General features: G+C 28.5%; 2 protein-coding genes and 1 pseudogene across 2 annotated transcripts; 2 read left to right on the top strand and 1 right to left on the bottom strand.

The window, feature by feature from the left end:
• Positions 1 to 8,230: 8,230 nt before the first annotated feature.
• LOC108691778 lies at positions 8,231 to 10,665 on the top strand (annotated as a pseudogene).
• A 2,409-nt stretch (positions 10,666 to 13,074) lies between these two features.
• On the top strand, positions 13,075 to 16,623 carry LOC108691810 (serine protease snake-like). Its single transcript, XM_018199722.1, has 6 exons — positions 13,075 to 13,185; positions 13,977 to 14,432; positions 14,634 to 14,898; positions 15,277 to 15,524; positions 15,736 to 16,100; positions 16,314 to 16,623. The coding sequence occupies exons 1-5, from the start codon at positions 13,119 to 13,121 to the stop codon at positions 16,071 to 16,073; spliced, it is 1,374 nt and encodes a 457-aa protein (XP_018055211.1). The 5' UTR covers positions 13,075 to 13,118; the 3' UTR covers positions 16,074 to 16,100; positions 16,314 to 16,623.
• On the bottom strand, positions 16,436 to 20,337 carry LOC108691811 (probable palmitoyltransferase ZDHHC16). The gene is made up of 6 exons (XM_018199723.1): positions 20,103 to 20,337; positions 19,744 to 19,891; positions 18,496 to 18,805; positions 18,147 to 18,337; positions 17,756 to 18,066; positions 16,436 to 16,533 (listed from the first exon to the last, which is right to left on the bottom strand). Exons 1-6 carry the CDS (start codon positions 20,147 to 20,149, stop codon positions 16,443 to 16,445), a joined length of 1,098 nt encoding a protein of 365 aa, XP_018055212.1. The 5' UTR covers positions 20,150 to 20,337; the 3' UTR covers positions 16,436 to 16,442.
• Between the last annotated feature and the right edge of the window lie 858 nt (positions 20,338 to 21,195).

The raw sequence follows: 21,195 nt of genomic DNA on the forward strand, positions 1-21,195 counted from the left end.
TAAATTTATTATCTTATTGTTAGATTTAAATCTAATCACAACTTTCATAACTTACAACGTAAAATATTGAAATTTGAGTACTAATTCTAATCTATATGACCGTATTAACTTGTTGCATGTGCATATATGTATACGCTAGATATTTTTATTTTTGTGATAATTTTTTTTATTTTTCTTATTCGATCTAATTATTACATTCATTCTACTATGTTATTATATTTTAAGATCTATTAGTAATTATAAAAAGTAATATGTTACCGTTACATTTAAATATATCGTTATTTTTATGTTATTTTTCTACAGGTAAGTAATTTGTTATTTAAAACATCATTATTAGAGATCGGATCATAAAATTACCGGATATTGGACATTTGAGGAGGCAATTTCTTCAAGACATTTTGCGGATTCCGACCGGATTCCGGGAAAGTATCTTCTAAATAAAAAAGCCTATATAGAGAAAAAAATTGTAATTTATATATAATGCAAAAATAAAATATTATAGCATCATGAATATGTGTACTTATTTCTTGAACATCTGTATAATAAAAAATTAACAATTTAATTATATCAAATTTCAACCGGATATATTCCCAAATACTAATAATATCCGACAATAATCGGATATTTTTCGGATATCCGGCACTTTTTGATCCAGTAGTGTATCACTAATCATTACATATTTATTTTTTTCAGTAACAAATGGCTAATCCCATCATGAGCAATCTTTATTTATACATAAGTAGCATAAAAATTTTAATCTGCTGCATTATCATTATATATTTTATACATAAAACAGATAAAAAAAAATAAAAATAAAAAAAAATTTAAAAAAATAGAAATAACTTAATGAACCAAATTGGATTTTAAAACTTATTTTATATTATAAATTGAATGTATGATTTTTTTCTTTAATTTAGGCACAGAGTCAAATTAAGATTTCTGCCGCACCTAAAAATTGACTAATATAAATAAAAAAAAGAAAAAAATAAAGAAAGGAAGAAAAAGAAAAGAGTGAAAAAAGTATGTAGAAATAAAAGGCTAAAAAAAGAAAGTAAATCATGTTTGTCTGTTTGTGTATGTTTTACGCGAATATTTGTAACAGGTTCGCGAAAGATATTTCTTTGAATTTTAATCTTTTCTATGAACTAATTATTTAATATATGTAAGCTCTTATGCAGCTAAGATTGTGACGGTGCAATTGCTACGTCATGAATATAAATATTTGTGAATAGCAACTGATATAATATTAGATAATATTAATATCTGAGAATCTTCGTGTTAAAATGCTTATTAAAATTACATAAATGTATAACAGTAACGATATTGCATTAAAATAAGTTAAAAAATTTTTTAATTTGTTTGATCAGGAAGGTCAATGTTTATAATGTCTAAATAGTTAACACTATGTATTTCTCAGCTGAATTACCATAGGTATATAAATTAACTCTTTTAAGACTACTCTTTTAAATTTGTTAATAAAACAAAATTGTTAATATTTCTGATATAAGCTCGGTTTGCTTTAGCGCAAATATGTGCATGATCTTTTTCGCTTTGTAAATTTTTAATTTTGCTTTATCTTGCTATCAATTAATTTTGGAGATAAGGTTGTTAGCGAAAACAAAGAGAGACTCCATGAAAAGAAAAACAATCCTGCCTAGTGAAAAAATTTCGTCGAAATTATTCTACGTTTTGAAACATTTCAGCAAAATTGCTGAAAATTTGCTAAAATTTCACTGAAAGTGAATTTTTCAGCTAATTAAAAAATCGCTAAAATTGAATTAAAACTTCTCTAAAATTTTATTAAAATTCTCTGAACTTTTGTTAAGATTTTTCTGAAATTTTTGATGAAATTTCTCCGAAATTAAACTAAAATTTTTTTGAAATGCTGAATTTTTGCTGAAAGTGTTCCAAAACGTGGAATAAACGATTCAGAGAAATTTTTCCACCAGAGAAGGATGCTTTATTGAACATAAGGCAATAAATCGAGTTCGTTCATACTCGAGTAAATTGCACAATCGTGCGTAAGCAACATACGTTGGTATGCAATGTTACATCATTTTTATAATGTTCCAAATAAAACCAATCGATATTTCGATGCAATTCATTCCTCTGTAATGATCGACATCACGCGAGCACAAGGTTGGTGAGCCTTATATAACAACGAAGGGTCTTTACTATTGTGATCAGTAAAGTAATATACTTCAGAATGGAACGTTTACCGTTGTTCAGTCTCTCGAAGATATGTGAAATTTTCAAATAAGATCCCCAGCATATTAAAATTTTTTTATAATTTTATTATACCATTGAGAAAAATGGAATAAAATTATTTTTTGAATTAGTGTAATATATTATTCCCTGTGCTTTAATCTTAAATAAATAATTTCCACCACTGTATATCGTCCATGTTTTCTTTCTGAAATTGATTTACTTTTGATTAAAACATAATACAAAATTAGCTCTAAAATGAGAAATTTATTTTATAATTTTATTCTTTATTTTATTAAATTTTATTTAACAATAATTAAATTATTATCTTAATTATATTTTATCGGTGAAATAAATATAGTTATAATAAGATGAAAGTGACAACAATAATTTACAATAATTGATGATAAAAATTTGTTATAAAATTATGAAAATTATTTCGATTGTTATATAATAATTAAAAATTTAAGTTCAGTAGACTTTAGAGTACGAAAGACTTTAGAGTAGCGCGAAAAACAGTGCATAATTTAAAATTATATAAATTAATTATTTAACTCATTAGTCAGTGCTTACATAAATGAACGTTTCGACTCAAGTTCGAGCCATTCTTAACGTAACAATAAAAAAAACAAAATAATCGCATCTAATAAGTTGAATTATTTCATTACCATCTTATTGTCGTTTGTTGATTGTGGCAAGATGAATAAAAAAACGACAATAATAGATGATGACGAAATAATTCAACATAACTTATTAGATACGATTATTCTGTTTTTTTTTAATGTTATGCTGAGGAGGCTTCAAAGTCTTACTGAACTTATTTTGATTTTAAGGAGTTAATTGCACAGGTCCACAAAAAAAAGTATCCTGCTGGAATGGAGACCCAGCTATTCTTATGCTTTTTCAGTCGCTGAATACGATTCTGACATAAAAATAAGACCATCCAGGGCAAATTTTTTTAATCTAGCGAAAAAAATGAGTCAAAAATGGGAAAAATGGATTATTTTTTTTCCACCCCAGCACACTTTTTTTGTGAGTTTGTATTATTAATAATTAAAAATTATTTCATTAAATTTAATAAAGTAATTATATAAAGTAGTTATATATTCAATAAAGGATTATTTTACACACCTGGATTTTTGCTGTGCATTGCATTTGTGGAACAGAGTAAATTTTAGTACTCCTTTTGCATGAAACTATTTACGAATTTTGAAAAAACTTTTTTTATTTTATTGATAGCCATTATTGAAAGTAACGATGAATCAGATAAACTCTCAAGATTAAAAAATACTTTTCAAGATGCTACAATATTTTTTTCAGCCTATCTATTATTCAGCCTTTTCTATCATTCAGCCTTATCTTTTTGTTTGCCATATTGTAAATTACATCATATTTGGAAATTAACTCATTTCATCGGGATCAATTTTCTATATTTGTGTAGGAACCTTTAAAATTGATAGAATGTCCAATAAAATGTGTTATATGATAATCTCACTTTTACTGTGTAACATTGTTGTTCATGCTTTATGTGCTTGCTCTTATTGGCTGATGCTTATGCGATGATTGCCCTATTTTTCTTCCGCGGATGATCGTCGCGCTTATGCGTTCATGTCCATGCGTTGAATGATGTAGGCAGGGTTTTTGATTTTGTACGTTAAATAGATCGTTTTTCAATTAGTTTTAGTTTTTCAATTAAATTATGATTTCTTTTTTTCTGTATGGTGATATGCAATAAATGGAAGTATTCAGTAAGCTTCTCGCCTTCCAGTCAATCTCTAAGTAAATCGAGAAGAAACACGTCAAAGATGGCCATAAGGCTAAATGAGAAAATTCGCATGCACATATGCAAACGATCCCAAGATCTATCGCAAACAATTGTTACCTACTCGGCTCAAATAGCATTCTAGGCGAGAGTATGCATCGTGCCATCGTTCTCTTTATACTGAAATTATCACGTGTCGTCATCTCATTAACTCTATTAGTTATTTTATTTTAATGTCAAAAGTTTTTATTATTGTACTTTTTCTGTTAATTTTTATATTGTTGTCTCTTGATCCTGGATTAATTCGTTTTTTTCTATTCTATCGATATTTTTCTGTATCTTGGAAATTTTTGTGAAATATACTAATTTGTTTAATCAATCTGCTTCAATCAATTACGTTAGAATTTCAATTAACTAATCAAACGCTTCTGAAGGAAAGTAAACAATGAAACACTTTACATTCATTCTTGTTAAGAGCTTATAAAAGAATTATTTAATTTTTATACAAGTCTTTTACTTAGAAATACATATCTATAAATACTATCGTTCAAATTCAATTCTATTTAACAATACATTTAATTCAATAAATAAGAAGAAACTCATAATAAATTTACTAGAGAAAAAATAAAAGTTATTAATAACTATTACGAGTATGTCACAATGTTACATATTAATTATATTCTTAAATGTTAATTATTCATATTTGTGCACAAAATTTAATATTCAAAATTATTTCAACAATTCTTGATGAGAGAGAATTATTTTTTCTTAGCTTCATTTTTTCTTTCTCTTTATTATTTTATGCAAGAATATTATATTATGCAGCAAGAGCAGGTTCTGAATTTTTTTTAAAATTTAGTCATTGTTCTAAATTAATAATCAGCGTTTAATAAAAATAAAAATTAAATTAAATTTTTATTGATATATAGTATTATTAAGAATATTTTTCTTTTAATATACTATTCACATAGTAATAACAAATTTATATTAGGTGTACAACTTTGCTTCCACCATTTTTTTTCCAAAATTCGAGGCTTTATTGTAAAAAACTGGTTATACATTTATGATTCAAAGTATTGTCCATCGCTAGCCACTACTTTCTCTCATCTTTCGAGTAGCGTACGAATCCCGCGTCGAAAAAACTGGTCATCTTTTGAGGCTATCCACGAATCGATCCAATTTTTTACTTCTTCATAAGACCGGAAGTGCTGGTCAGGCCGTGTGCCATTGATTGAAACAAGTGATAGTCAGAGGGAGCAACGTCGAGAATACGGTGGGTGGGGTAGGACTTCCCATTTCAACGTTTTCAAGTATGTCTTGACCACTTTCGCAACATGGAATCGAGCATTGTCATGCTGCAAAATCACTTTATCATGTCTCTCGTTGTGTATTGCGGCCGTTTGTCTTTCAAACGGCCGCAATACACAACGAGCTCGGTTCAATTGCATTCGATATCGATCGCTTGTAATTGTTTCAGTCGGTTTTAACAGTTCATAATACACTACGCCGAGCTGGTCCCACTAAATACAGAGCATGACCTTGGACGTCAAAATCACCGTTCTTGAAGCGTTGAAACCACTCACGACACGTTCTTTCACTAATAGCGCCCTCACGATAAGTATTTGAGAGCATTCGATGAGCCTCAGCCGCAGATTTCTTCATATTGAAGCAAAAAATTAAAACCTCCCGCAAATGACGAGAATTTGGCTCATAAACTGACATTTTCAATCGAGAATAACTTTATGATGCAGACACAAATCGACTAATGTTTCTATGGGGTTATGTTGACAGATGCCCAAGTTTATTGTATGACGTCTATGATCTATTTATTTCGATCACCACTTACCGCTAAAGCCATCTATAGGAAAACGGCGGAAGCAAAGTTGTACACCTAATATAATTATATCAATTTTATAATTGAATAAAAAATCCAAAATTACTGTTATACTAAACGCACTTTCAATTGTAGTTATCACAGTGTTGATATAGTCATAGTCATAAAATATCCTTAATAAAATTTTAATATATGTCAGTTCGATTTAATATTACAACGAGTAATGATAAGAACTTATGTTAAGAAACTTTAAGTTCTTATAAATCTGTAAACAGATCACAAAACTCTTAAGGAATTTTGAGTACTTCGGAAATTTTGAATACTCGGAAATTATATGTAATTATATGTTTAATTGATACTGAACAATATTTAAGTTTATTATTTCGACATAACAAATTTAATATTATTTAAGTATATCAATCAAGTATATTTAAATATTTGTAGTCATTTTTGTAATATTACTGAAACAATTTTAGTGTTTCAAAAAGATTTGCGGATTCTTTCTGTAATATTTCATCAACCTTTCGAAAAGGTTTTATGTGCAATAATAGTGAATATTTTGCTATACTAGAGCTGTCTCAGAAATGTAGACATATTTCGCAACTTTCATGAAATATTTCATTTTTCAGTTGAAATATCTGAGATATTTTTGAAAACTTTCGGTACTGTATGGAAAAAAATTCTGTTGGAATGTTATAATTTAACTGTTATTGTAATTAATGACTGCTACTTGTTTCATCAAATGAACTATTTATTGCAAAAACTGCAACATCTATATTTTTGATGACCTCAGTATTATTATAAAAATATCAGGCTATATTCCCACTCTGATCTTCAACATACTCTCTTTTCCTCTTCGTTTCTTTCTGTTGTTTCTACTTATTGTTTTGTATATTTATTCTACGTGTAATTAGGAGGGAGAAATAGGATAGGAAAAAGCTATACGCAGAATTCATCGCCGTTAATCATCACAACAGCTCATTTCTATCATTAAATGCCGTAGAATCTCAATATTCTTGTGTGATTCTTGTAAGTTTTTTTAGCGATGGATTTTTATTTTGGTCTGATTATAATTTTTTCCCTGATATATTTTCTTATATTGTATTTCTTATGTAGTGTCCATTGAATCCACCGGTAAGAAAAATTCACGATTATTATTTCATGTGTTACTCATTGTTAGGAACTCATCCTATGATTATTTTGCGTCATTATAATGAATATCGCATTATTGTTTTTTTTGCAGTTGAGGACGATGTTATTACAGATAAAATTTCTGGTTAGAGAATCCATCTCCAATTAACCTTACTCTTAAAATATATGATAAAGATCATGATCTTGAATAACATTTAAAAGGTTTAGCCGTTTCCATTCTTTATCGAGATATTATTAATAGAAGTTGAAAATTTATATGTTAATGCTAAAGAAATTAATTAATGTTCTATGATATATCATTTTTTATTTAAAAAATAGCACAACTTAAAAAATTAAGTTTTTCAGAGAAGGAGAAAACTTATTTTTCAATTTAAGAAAATTATTGATTAACCAAATAATGTTGGTAAAACAATATATTCTTAAAAACATAATTAAATGTCATTTAAAAAATTTTTATTTTAAAAATATTCTTTTTAGGTTGACATTTTTTTTAGGTTTAGACATATAAATGCGTATACAAGATGTCCCATGACTCTTAATTAATTTTTTTATGAGTAAAAGAGGTTAAAATTTTGAACTAAAAGTTCCTTTCCCACTTTAGGCTCAGATCATTATTTATCGAATTATTAACAATTAAAGTTGATAGCGCGGCGTAGCCAGAGTATGTAGAAACGCATCATACTAGATTCCTGCGCTTACTTTGCGTTCTCCGGATTGAAATTTTATTTTAATTTTTCATATCCGATTGCGCGCTATCTAATTGATCAACTTTAATCATTAATAACTCGGTAAATAATTGTCTGAGCCAAAAAGAACTTTAAATTTAAAATTTCATCCTCCTTCACTCCCAGAAATTAATTAACAGTTATGGGACCCTGTATATTTATCCGACCGTACCGCCGTAACACTCATCGGTAATTATTATGCTGTAATAAAGAGATGGTCTCTTTTGCCTACAAATCATTGATCTTTATATTTATACAGATCAGTGCTATAAATCGATTGCCTATTACAGCATCGTTTGCTTATGTTACTTTTGCCGACAGTTCGTTTGCGCATAAAAATTATTGCCTACAATTCGATTGCCTGTACTGATATACATGTACTATTTTCTGCTTTAAAAACACAAATTCTGTTTGAAAACTTAAATTTTCTTTAAAAACGTGATTAATTAATAAATATTAATATTAATATTTTAATATAATAAAATATATTACGATTTTAATATACTAAATCATTAATATTATATTAATATTAGTAGGTATTATTAATATTATATTAATAGATATTATAAAGCTTTTGATGAGAAACCTTTCATGAATCGTAAAGTGCTAAATATTATCCTTTTTAGAAAAGATACAAAACTCTATAGATTGCAGTGACACATAGTTTGATGTTTCTGCGAAATGTTTAACAGAACATTGGGAATATGAAGGCGATTTTACGTTGAATTGGAAAGGGAACGTGATTATAAAACGATTTTTGATGTACTATTGGTAGATAAAAGATTATTTAAATTACTTGATAATATCGAATCAGAAATGCGATATATAAATGTATGTGATGTCCTCAATAACATTTCGTTTTACATAATCGTTTTAACAAAACATAAAACATAATCTATTAAAAAAAATAGTGATCATTACTTGAAAATTAAATTAATTAAGTATATAATAAATGTTTAATTCATTTTTAAAATATTTTACTAAAGTAATATAATTAATATCTTACATATATTATTTTTTCTAATCAAATGTATGTATTCATCTTGTCTAATTAATAATATAATTATTTTATCAGCAAAAAATTCTAAATGAAATGTTTGCCAGTAATGGAAAAGATAGAGCTTGGAAAAATTATGACAACTTGCAATTACAATTCAGGCGAGAATGTGACGATGATTACCAGAAGTGATTGCGAGTATTCTGCATCGCATGTTATATTCATTGGATGTCTAGGTGTTCAGAAGAAGAAATATTCTTCGATGTTCGTGCCACAGAAAAAACAGCGCGATAGAAATTTTTATTAACAGTATAATATTGTAAAAGGAAATGGTACTGACATGTTTGATATTACTTTTAACATCATTATTTTGCCATCAGGGATTAAATATTGGAATAGCGAACAAAATTTTTCTCGAATTTACACACGGATGATGGCCGGAAGACAAAACTAACTTTGATTTTATCTGGTCGGAAAAAGATAAGAGGGAATTCTTGCAAACTTATGACTAAGTAAAAATAAACATTCGAAAGTCTAAGAGATTATGCCAAACAATAATTTATTATTAAAAATAAATTTCGATGATTTTTTGTTTTACTGTTCTATTATTTTTGTCAAATATATTTGTTTTAGAATAGCGATGTGTTCACGTTTATTACTGTTGCTCATCAGCCGAATCTTTTATGTATTTAGCTAACTGGACAAAACGCAAGTCACATGGAAACTTTATCGGATACTGATATATTTGATAGATTATATTTATTGTTAAAAAAACGTTTAAATATCATTACAATGTTACAAAACCAACAAGAATGTTAAGATAGTTTTCTACTGGAACTGAATGAGAAAAAAATAATTAGATCTGTTTAACTATTTTTTTTTTATACATTTAGATCTAAATGGTATATCAATAAACATTTTCAAGGCTCATACAGTTTTCAAAGCAAATGCTTTCCGAGCAAATGAACATGCAACTCGCGAGAGATTCGGCAGAACCGATAATTGGAAATAAACTTGTACGTAATCTCAAAATAAAACATAAATATATAAAATAATATATATAAAATAAAAATATTATAAGCATAATAAAAGTAAACATCATTTTCAATTATTACGCAAATTAATTTGAGATATCATTATTGATTTTTTTCATTATTTTTAGGTCTTTATCTAACATTAGGGCTTCATCTAAAATGTTATAAAATGTTCGAAAATGTTATAACATATAAATTTTTTTTATTTTTAGCTGTAGTTATTTATTGCTTATTTTTTATTTATGTTTATTACTGAATTGTTATAAAAGAAATTCTATTGACATTGAAATGAATCTTAATGATTAGGTAATTCTTTTCGCTGGAAAACGTACGTATGATGCTATGTAATCATTATTATTCTAATATATATGGCGGCGTAGAAACTGATTTCCGCGAAGCTGATAGACTAATGATTTTGAAAGATGAGATAATGTTAATGAAAGTTATATTTTTCAATCGTAAATTTTTTTCCCGTTTAATCTTTAGATTGCTGAGAAAATCACTTTTGTGGCTCGTTTGAGTTAAAATATTGTACCATTACCTTTAGTAATGAAAATTGCTTTGAAAATTAATTGCATTCAAAAGAAATTTTGTCTAATTACTGAAAAAAATCGAAATAAAAAAATAAAAATTATAAACCATATAAAAAATATATATTAAAAAATATACAAAAAATTGCAATTAAAAAAAAATTTAAAAATATGTAAAAATAAAAAATAATAAAACAAGAAAAGAGTGAAAAAAAAATCCAAATAAAAAGAAAATCAAAAAGGAACTACAAACTTTCTACGTCCACGTCGTCAGCTCTGGGTACTGCTAAAGAAAAATTCTGAGTTTATTATACGTTTATATTCATTTATGTTGTCAATATTGTGCTTAGAGCTCAAAATTTTATAAATCTATGTTCAGAATTGGAATCAGCGATACCAAAAACCTCGAAAATACACTATTTTTGAGAAAATAAACATTTTTTTATAAGTAAAATTTAATTTATTATATAGTATATGCAATTATGTGTAATGTATAATGCGTTATAGATTAATAATTCATTCCATTTATTTTTGCTGTTATTGCACGATTTCATTTTGCATTGTATTATATTATCAATTATTATTTCCAGCTTAATATGTCTTATTTAACTCAATAGTTAAGTCATATATAATTTTATTTTTTATGAAGTTTAATAAAAGGATTCGCTGCTTATTTATTGTTACTTTTAAACATATCGGCTCAAATTTTGCACAAATAATTTCGCAATCATATTTATGTCTGATTGCATACTTTTTTTTAGGCTGTTAGATTCCCATCTCTAACTACATCTTTGACTATATCATTTTCGTAATGAATGGAAAACTAAAATATGTGTGCATATTTACAATGTTCGCCATAGACAAATATATTTAAGGCATGGGCAACTACTTGTTGTAAACATTTATATATAAATACATTGTACATTATGATAATATAAATTGAAACATACAGGGTACGTCACCAAAATCCCAAATAGAATAATTTCTTTAAATAAAATGTTTTTAATAAAAAATTACATATTACAAAAAATACTTTTATATGGCACTTGGGAGAGCACAGTTATTCGATATATTCCCCAGCTTAAATGAAGGCCTCTATTCTCGGTCTGAAGCGTTCGCACGCACGCTGTAATATAGCGCTGTCCATGCCGACGAATGCTGCTTTAATAGCGGTCCTTAATGACATCGCATTGAGATGACTTGTTTGTGATTCTTTCAACTACGCTCCATACGTAGTAGTTCAAGGGATTTAAATCTGGGCTGTTGAGAGGCCAGAATTCCTTAGAAACATATCGACATTGTCTGAGAACCAATTTTGAATCAAGTGAGCCGGTGCATCGTCCTGCTGAAAAACATATGGCTTTCAGGACGCCACAATTTCCATCCATGACTTCACTACATCTATCAGAACGCAACTCTGGGTCATTCGAAATCAGCGCTTGAATTCTTTCAACGACTGCGGGAATCCTCGCGGTGCGTTCTTTCTGACTCTTCTTCGCTGGGATATTGGAATCTTCGTTAGACTGTTCTAAATTTTGACCGTATATTTTGTCACATCATAAACGGTTGATCTCGGATATCCAAAGAACAGAATTATTTCCGTTGCTGAGCGCCCAGCGCGGAGGCCTTCGATGATCGCGGCTCTTCGATTATACTCCGCACTTGGTTTCAACATCGCGGTTATTTTGAAAATATGACTGTTTACTAAAAGCAAAGGTTCAAGCTTTCTCGGACGCCAACAACAATCTCTGGCGGAGCCATAATATAGCGGAAAATTTAAATTGAAATTTATAGTAATTAATTTACTAATTTACTAATTTTTAGTAATTAATATCTCGTTAACTATTGCGAAAATCGCAAAATGGTAGAGGACTTTTCGATTCAGTTTAGTTCGCTCTACCTGTTCAGGATAGGTGATGCCGTAATTTAATGACACCCTGTATAATAATTTATTATTAAATAGTTTAATTTAGTATAAATGTTAGTTATTGTCTTCAATTTACTTATTATTAAATAATTTCTCTATATTTTATTCCTTCTACTTCTTCGCGGCAATATATATATACGTACGTTTTTCTTTTTATTCTATAATATTATAGATTTAAGACGTATAAAAAAATATAAAGCAGAACAGTAAACAGTAATCAGTCAATCATAGTAGAAAACATAAAACGATTAAGTAACAATAAATCTAAAATGTTGATTTTACTTATACTGTTTATGTTTTAGTACGTAAGATTTTTTGCGTCACATTTCTTATACTTCCGTACTGATTGGCTTGTCTTTATCCTGTTTTACCGACATCTTATCTCGTCAATTTTTGTAGAATACACCGACTGATTTATCCGCTTTGGCGTCAGACTCAGAGAGTCTCCCAATCAAACATTGATCAAAGACGAATAATGCATACTTATCCTATTGCGTTGTTAATTATATACTTTACACTTACGAAGTTACTATTATATTGAACACACACACATTCTAAATTGCATATTATTATCACAATTTAACAGATACAAAATTCTGTTGAGATGTTATGATTTAACTCTTACAATTTGTACTATATAATTAACGATTGGTACTTGTTTGATCAAATCCAAATAAACTTAGATTGAAAAAAACTGCAAAGTCGATAACCCTAGACTGTTAAGATTACTCCCCACTTTCATCTTTTATACGCTCTCTTATCATTTTTTATATTTTTTTTTACCAATCATCTTATTTCATTCTTTGTAAAATTAGGAGAGAGATGTAATATGAGAGAGAAAGAGACGCAGATTCCACCATCGTTAATCATCACAGCAGCTTATTTCCTTCATTAAATGATGTGACGTCGAATACTCAATCTTCATGTGTCTCTCACGCACTTTTCTTTAGTGATGAATTTTCATTTCGGTTTGGTTGTGATCTCCGTAATCCTTGATGTGGTTTTCGTTTGGTCCACCGGTAAAAAAAACTTACGATTATAGTTTCAAGTGTTATTCATCGCTAGAAATTATTAACTAATTATTAATTATTATTAATATATTTATTATTATTTATTAATAATTATTAAATTATTAATTAGTGGACTCTCAAATTAGCCGCAATTTCAATGGAAGCGTTATGCTTGATTTTTTTCTAGTGCTTCTGATGTGGGAACTTGTAACAAGAATTCGGAAATTTAATAATGTTGTCGGATAATTGTTAAATATTGGTCGTCAATTATTTTTTACTCAAATACTATCAACTTCACAGAAAAATAGCACGAGACAAAATTTTCTTTTCATAGAGCTCTAAAAATTTTTTTAGAATTTTTTATCAACATTTTAGTATTGCATTTTTTTATATATTGACAACTATTTTTATCAACATGAGAAAATACGCTATTAAAAAATTCTGAAAAAATTCTCAGAACTTTATGGGAAGAAAATACACAATTTTTTACTCTTGCTATTTTTCTGTAAAATTAGTATTTGAGTAAAAAATTATTGAAAATCATTATTTAGCGATTTTTAATAACTAATATCTTGTTAATTACGAAAATTATAAAATGATACAAAATTTTTCAACACGTTTAGTTCGTTCTATATACACACAAGCTACATTAAAACTTATCGGACACTCTATATATAACACACCACACACATGCGCGCGCGCGTGCACACAAACGCATGTGTATACAGATATTTATTATATATATATATTTCTCTATAACTTTGATTTAATTTATATGCACATTTAGATATATTTTTTAGATGACACTTTGAAGAAAAAAGTTCAATTGAGTTTCGGCATTGCGACAAATCCTTTTCTTCAATCGTCAAACTTAAATCTTCCCAATATTCAAAACAATCCTTTCCTGTATTCATCGAATGGTAACAGAATTGGAAATCCATTCTTGTCAAATGCTGTTGCAACACAGGCATCCAATATAGCCTTTCCCAATAATAACTATAATCCCTTTCCTAATAGTAATGCGAATCCTTTCCTGACAAATCTACGTAATTCTACTAGAGAAATAATTGATCCAAGGGTTGAGATAGAATCTCCTAGTTCACCAAGCCCTGTACCAGTATTTAATACACCAGCACTAAATAATGATTTTACATTTCCTACTCCTCCTAAAATTCATCCTCCAATTTCACACGTACCATCCTGGAAGGAATTGTTACCTTCTAAGATCAGTCCAGAAAAAATGATATCAGAACTTAGTAAGTAGAACATGAATATTTTAAGAACATGAAGAACTAAAAAATTTACAGATTCGAAAAAGTAAATAAGAAATTACACGTTTGTAATGTAAAGAATAAAGTTTTAATGTGAATTTTCTTATTCTATATACATTCAACATATCTTTATATATTCAATATACACTATTATTTTATAATATATATAAAATAAATAAATTTCAGAGTGTGAAGAATATGTGAGAGAAATTGCGGGTACAACCTTGATAACGTCTTTGGCTGGTTCATCATCAGGCATACGTAAATTGACTAATACTTGTGAGAAAGTAAATCACTTAGTGATTGGTGGTACCGAGGCACGTGTCGACGAATTTCCTCACATGGTTGCACTAGGCAAACGCAATTTTGACGAATTTATTTTGATGTGCGGCGGCACGCTGATTTCACATGCCTGGGTGATTTCTGCTGCTCATTGCACTCATGGGACAGAGTAAATCTTATATATAGTATTTCTCTCACTTTAAACAACTCAAAAATTCTAACGAAAAAATAATCTTTTATTTTTCTGCTAGTTATTTTACTGAATACAATAATACAATCCTATACAATCCTAAAATATGAAAATATTTTTTAAGGTTAATATTACAGTTTAAGCTAATACTCTACTCTCATTTGCTTTGACTATTTAATACTATAGTGTTTTTTTCGACACATCTTGAGAAAAAATTTTAAAAGTCTACTTGATTTTCTAATTTAAATGTTTTAGAAATTGCAATCTAAAATGTAACTTACATAAGTGACTGATATCTTTCAATTGTTTAAGGATTTGACTAATAAAACTAGTCCTATACACTGTATTTTATTGCAGTGGCGGTGTAACTGATGCAAGGATTGGCTTCCACAGTTTATCAGAGCAGAAAGGCATCACGAGTGTCATTAAAGATATAATAACTCATCCGGATTACAGACCACCTGCGATGTATGCGGATATAGCTCTAGTACAGCTCATGACTGTTGTTACGTTTAGTATGTCTATACGACCCGCGTGTCTTTATCAATTATTTAAAACCATGCCTAGACAGGCTTTGGTGAGCGGTTGGGGTGTTACCAAATATAGTAAGTTTCTCACGTGAAAATTTGCTATGAAATCCTAAAATCATAAGAAAAAAATCATAAAGTTAAATGTTTTTGAAAATCTAAATGTTCAAATGCTTTATATTTATTAAGAACTTACAGCAGATCATCCTAATAAATGCAAAGTTCATAAAAAAAATCAAAAATTTTTATAAGGTAGGAGTATTGATTCATATTAAATTATGTACTTCAGGCGGAGAGGTGAGCGATCGATTACAAAAGGCTCAGCTGGATGTGATAGATAATCTGTCGTGTACAGTACGGCATAACAGTTCTCTAGAAGTTCCGCGTGGTATCACACCAAGTATGATTTGTGCTGGCGATCCTAGCGGCAACTGGACAAAGGACACTTGCCAAGGAGATTCCGGAGGTCCTCTCCAAATAGTTCATCCTAGTGAATGCCTCTTCCAACTGATTGGTATCACTAGTTTTGGTAAAGCCTGCGCAATGATTGATATTCCCGGTGTTTATACTAGAGTGTCTCATTATCTTCCGTGGATCGAAGGTATAGTCTGGCCGCAAGGACAATAATCACAATTTATTCGACTTTTACGAAAGGTACAAAAAACATATTTTATTAAATTGTATTTGGTTAAATTAAGTCTTACATAAATAGTTCTCAATTAGTTTTCAAACAATTCAAGATAATTATTAAAGATAAAATATTATAACATTCGCAAATGTTTCTATTTATTATTTTGTAATACTTTTACCATGTAAAAATAATTTCGCAATTCAGAAAAGTCTACTTGCTTTAATTATTGCTTTTAGTGAAAGAAATTATGAATATAGTTGACCAGTCTGCAATTCTGACTAGAATATTGGAAAATAAGAACAGAGAAATCACAAGATGTGGATTTAGAATGCAGCAATGACGTTGATCTCCTAAACTATTAAAAATCAAGAGATTTTGTTATCATGAATAGTGCGCCATGTAAGGCCATTACCATAAGGGCCATGGATTGATGGGAATAAGATATGCCACCAACTTCTGTAACAATTAATATTAAGATACATTATGAAAATAATATTAGACAAATTTTTGGACAATGAGACTATACAAATATAAAAATAATATTGAACGATTGTTCTATCAATAATTTCTATGCTAAACAAAATTTTTTAAGTAGCTATTATAATAAGTTTAATTTCCAATTTCCTTTAAATCAAAATCGTAATCATTAAAACTGAAAAAACATAAGGATCTCGAATTATATTATAATTATCCAGGGTTGAGTAGTTAACTTTTTTTTTAACTAAGTTAACTAAGTTAAGTTAAAGTTAATAACCTTAAAAATTTAACTTCGTTAAGATACAAGTTAATTTATAATGAAATTAATTGAATTAAGAGTTAAGTTAATAAAAAAAGTAATTGAAAAGTTAAAAATTAAATTTGTTTTTTTATTTTTTTAATTCATAATTCCAGAGTTTTAATTTTATAAATAACGGAAATAACAAATATATACTTCATTTAGAAAATACTCTATATTTTATTTACATGTTTTGTTTATATATACTATATTTACTATATAAAATTCGACTATAAATGGACTGTGATATGACTAAAGCTTCAGATAATACGAGGAAGTAGCGATAGTAATAAGGAATAATAGATTTCAATTTATCAAAAATTAGATCAAAATACACGGTTTCTGACAGATTTAAATCTGGGAGTCAATTGTGTAATTTAAAATGAGCAAATTTATTAAGTATTGACCAATGAAATTATAAATATTTTAGTGCTCACTATTGTAATTTTCACCTCATTTTAAGTTATTATTATTGCCGCATATTATGTCTCTGAGACTTAACTTCAAAGAATTAAATAAAAAATTAATAGTTATGGATAAAATGTAACTAAAGTTAAAAAATTAAAAGTCTAAAATGTAACTAAGTTAAGTTAAAATTAATTAACTTTTTAACTTTTTAACTTAACTTTTATCTTTTTAACTTAGCACTATCCAACTCTGTAATTACCATATAAACTTATAAAATTAAATAACATGTGAAGTTCAGTAAGAACCTGTTCAAAGTTTAATATTTTTAGTTAAATTTATTTTTCTAGCAAAATCTATAAAAGCGATATATTTTATAAATATGCATTGCATCCCATTCGTTTTAGTTAGTCTTTCGTTGATGATTTATATTATTGGTTGTATTTTAATCGATACGATCTACTTAAAATTTTAAGTATGTATTTATAAAAGTTCTACCTGTTTTTTGTTCCTAAGAACAATCTCCAGTTCTCCCTCGGCCCGAAGTCATAAGGATTTTGATAGAACTTATTCTGAGCACGATACTTTTTAGATTCCGCACTGTTGATGTGCGCCTCGATGCTCGTCTCTCCTCGGGTAATGAGACGAGCATGCCACCAGGCTAGAGCACCCAATGCTGCACATGTGGCTATACAGATTAGACCCACAAAAATTATCAATCTTTTTCGCCATTCTTTGATCTCAGTTTCTACTGCCTGTCTTGCTATTTCTGCTAGCTCTTCCTTGCTTAGATGATCTAATGATTCCGTCTATCAATCAAGCATGCATTTAAGATTTTGATTAAAGTGATAGTTAATAAAATGTATTTATGAGCAATTAACTAACGTACCATTGGAATTATTTCCGAATTATTAAGGCGTACTGGATGACCATCTAATTCCGGTTCCTGATCAGGGAAGAACTCCTCATAGGCGAGTTGCACGCCGAATATCATAATGAAGATAACGCCAATTACGGTATAAACCATATATAGGAAGAAATGCCGATGATTATAGTGACCAACACAATTGTTTAACCATGCTGTGTATTGATTAAGGAAGACTTATTACATGTTGCAAAAAACGATTATATATAAATTTTCATTGACAATATTTGCATGATTAATCTACGGTGAATATAATTAATTAATGAAAATTGGCTATATGTATAAAATTAATTAATAAAATATATAAGGATACGACAATGATGATCCATTTTGAGGATACACTTGTTGCAAACAGAACAATGATGTGTTCTGGGTGGCTTTGGTTTGATGCATTTCTTACAGATGCTTACAGCCTCTGGTATAAGGCCTCCCTGAGGTGGATTTCCTGCTGGCACAGTCACACCCATATAATAATGAAAGCAGACATTAACCAGTAGCCAGTTTCCAACTAGCAATAAGATTATCGTCATTAATGGACTCCGTTCCCACCACCAGGGTAGACCTACATAGTAGGCAATGTATACAATACTGATGGTCAGCAGGCTCACCATTGCTACAAACACCTATGGACTGCAGCACTTAGTAAATATATTGTGGATGTCTTGAAGTTTGCATTATACGTATAAGTAGAACAAAATATCATGGAACATTTTATGAAACTTCATGTCTTACAGCATATACTAGTGGAGAGAACTATGCTGAATAATGATGCAAGCAAAATGGGGAATATTTGATTGTGATGTTTTCTCTGTCAATGTCAGGAGCGTTCATAACGAATAGGAATTAGGTTTTGTTATTAACATTTACAAAGTAAATATTTATTTATACTTTTTGTCAATTTATCTGTGAAATGATATGTCCCCGATATAATTTATTATCGTCTGTCGCTTTACACATAGTAATTAAACAAAAGGCTGGCATTTTGTAAGAGTTTATGACATCGTCGTATCACATTTCGCTGCTATCACCGAAACAGGAGTGGGACCCGATGAATCAATTACAAATTGAAAGAGAAAGAAAGAAAAAGAAATCATTATCAAATATCTCCTTCTTTGTCTTACTTGCCAGCTTGCTAGTTCTCTTGCTAGTTCTCTTATGTAAAACACAGGCGATTCGCTCCATTATACATATGCTCTAATAAACATCATGTAATGCTTCATGTAATAAATATAGTCATATGTCCAAGTATTACTCATTTATTGTAGAATATAAATAAAATATATTCACCAATTATAAAAAAAATACTTTAATATTAACGCAACATAATGTAATTGAGACAAACTTCAAAAATATGTTTCAGTTAATGTAAATCGGATCTTTTAAAATTTGAGTTTATCATCATAAAGATTAGTTTTTAAAATATCAAAATTCTAGTATAAATTTTTTTTAACTCAAGTGAATTAATTACATAAAATTTATTATTAAGCATAAAAAACAATCTTAAATAATATATGAGATTTTGTAATTCAATACAAGGACAAGTAATATAAAAAAATCTTACCGGACCCAAAAAAGAAGTGAAGTTCTCGACAAACCAGAACATGGGTTCCATAAGTATATCACAAATGTAACTCCAACTCAAAAAGTCATTGTAGAATAAAGATTTTATAGAAATTTGAAGTCGCCACCATTTCTGTTTTAAATTATTCCTTAAAACAAGTCGAATTTGATCGTCATATTTATTAAATTCATATAAATTTATGGTATAAAGGATCAATAAATGGGGAGGGGGAATTGAAATTCAATAATTTTTAATGTAACTAACATAAAGAGAATGAAATAAACTTGTGATAAAAAATAAAAATTAATAGATATCTGGTAAATATAAAATTCAACAAATATAAATATTTATGAATTTACCGAAGAATACTTGGCGTCTTCGTCAAAGACCATTGTATTTTCGCCATTTTCGTTTTTGTCCTCAAATGTTCTCATAATCCTGGCATATTAAAGTCACATCTCGCGAACACGCGTTCGCTCATCGTCACGTTATACTTTGTACATCTTGATAAGACATTTGATAAGGTACTATGACCGATAATTACTATTGCAGCAAGAAATACTAACCTCAATTGATCTGCAAGTACAACCTCGCCCGCCATATTTATTTCAAGGAAAGAATTTGGTGTAATCAGTAGAGTGTAGAGAGTACTGCAACTATTGGTATTAAGAAATGTATTATTAAAGAAAAAAAACGTATACAGTGTTATAAATATGTTTATAATATAAATATAATGTTTATTATATATATTCGCAAATTTAATTTTTGTAAATCGTGTTATTTATCAGAAAATAGAAAAAACAAGTTTATATTTTCCCGCCATTTTACAAGCGATATTTTTAAAAATAATCAAAAACATTCGCAAATGTGAGAATTGTTCATTGTGAAATATACATATGCATATATAACACACAAACACACACACACACACACACACACACACACACACCACACGCGCGCGCGCGCACATAAATACAATGTTTATATATATGTATATTTCTATTCTATATTTTTAAAAATTAATTAAGATATAAAAATTTGTTTAATAGTCATCCGTTTAATAAAAATTTAAAATAGAATATTGAATTCTTATCAAGTTTTTAACATAATACAAATATAAATAGATATATGTTCTTGAATTGTATATTTTCTAATGCTATATTATATATTTTAAAATAATATTTTAAAAATTTCATAGACAAATGACTGAAATAACACAGTGATTCACAGTACAAAGGTAGATTTATTTTCTCACAGGTATGCATGAGTGTACATGCGTTTTAACAAAGGTGCATACACGTATATGTACAAACTACACGCTAATCTTGTTAAACACGCAAAAGGCGCATTTTGCATTCACAATGCCAAAAAATTCGCAATTACATTTGCGAACAAGAATAAATTCATAGAATGCTTTTAACAATTAATTATATATATATATATATATATATA

This window comes from Atta colombica, unplaced genomic scaffold (assembly GCF_001594045.1).
Source record: "Atta colombica isolate Treedump-2 unplaced genomic scaffold, Acol1.0 scaffold52, whole genome shotgun sequence".
NCBI lineage: Eukaryota > Metazoa > Arthropoda > Insecta > Hymenoptera > Formicidae > Atta > Atta colombica.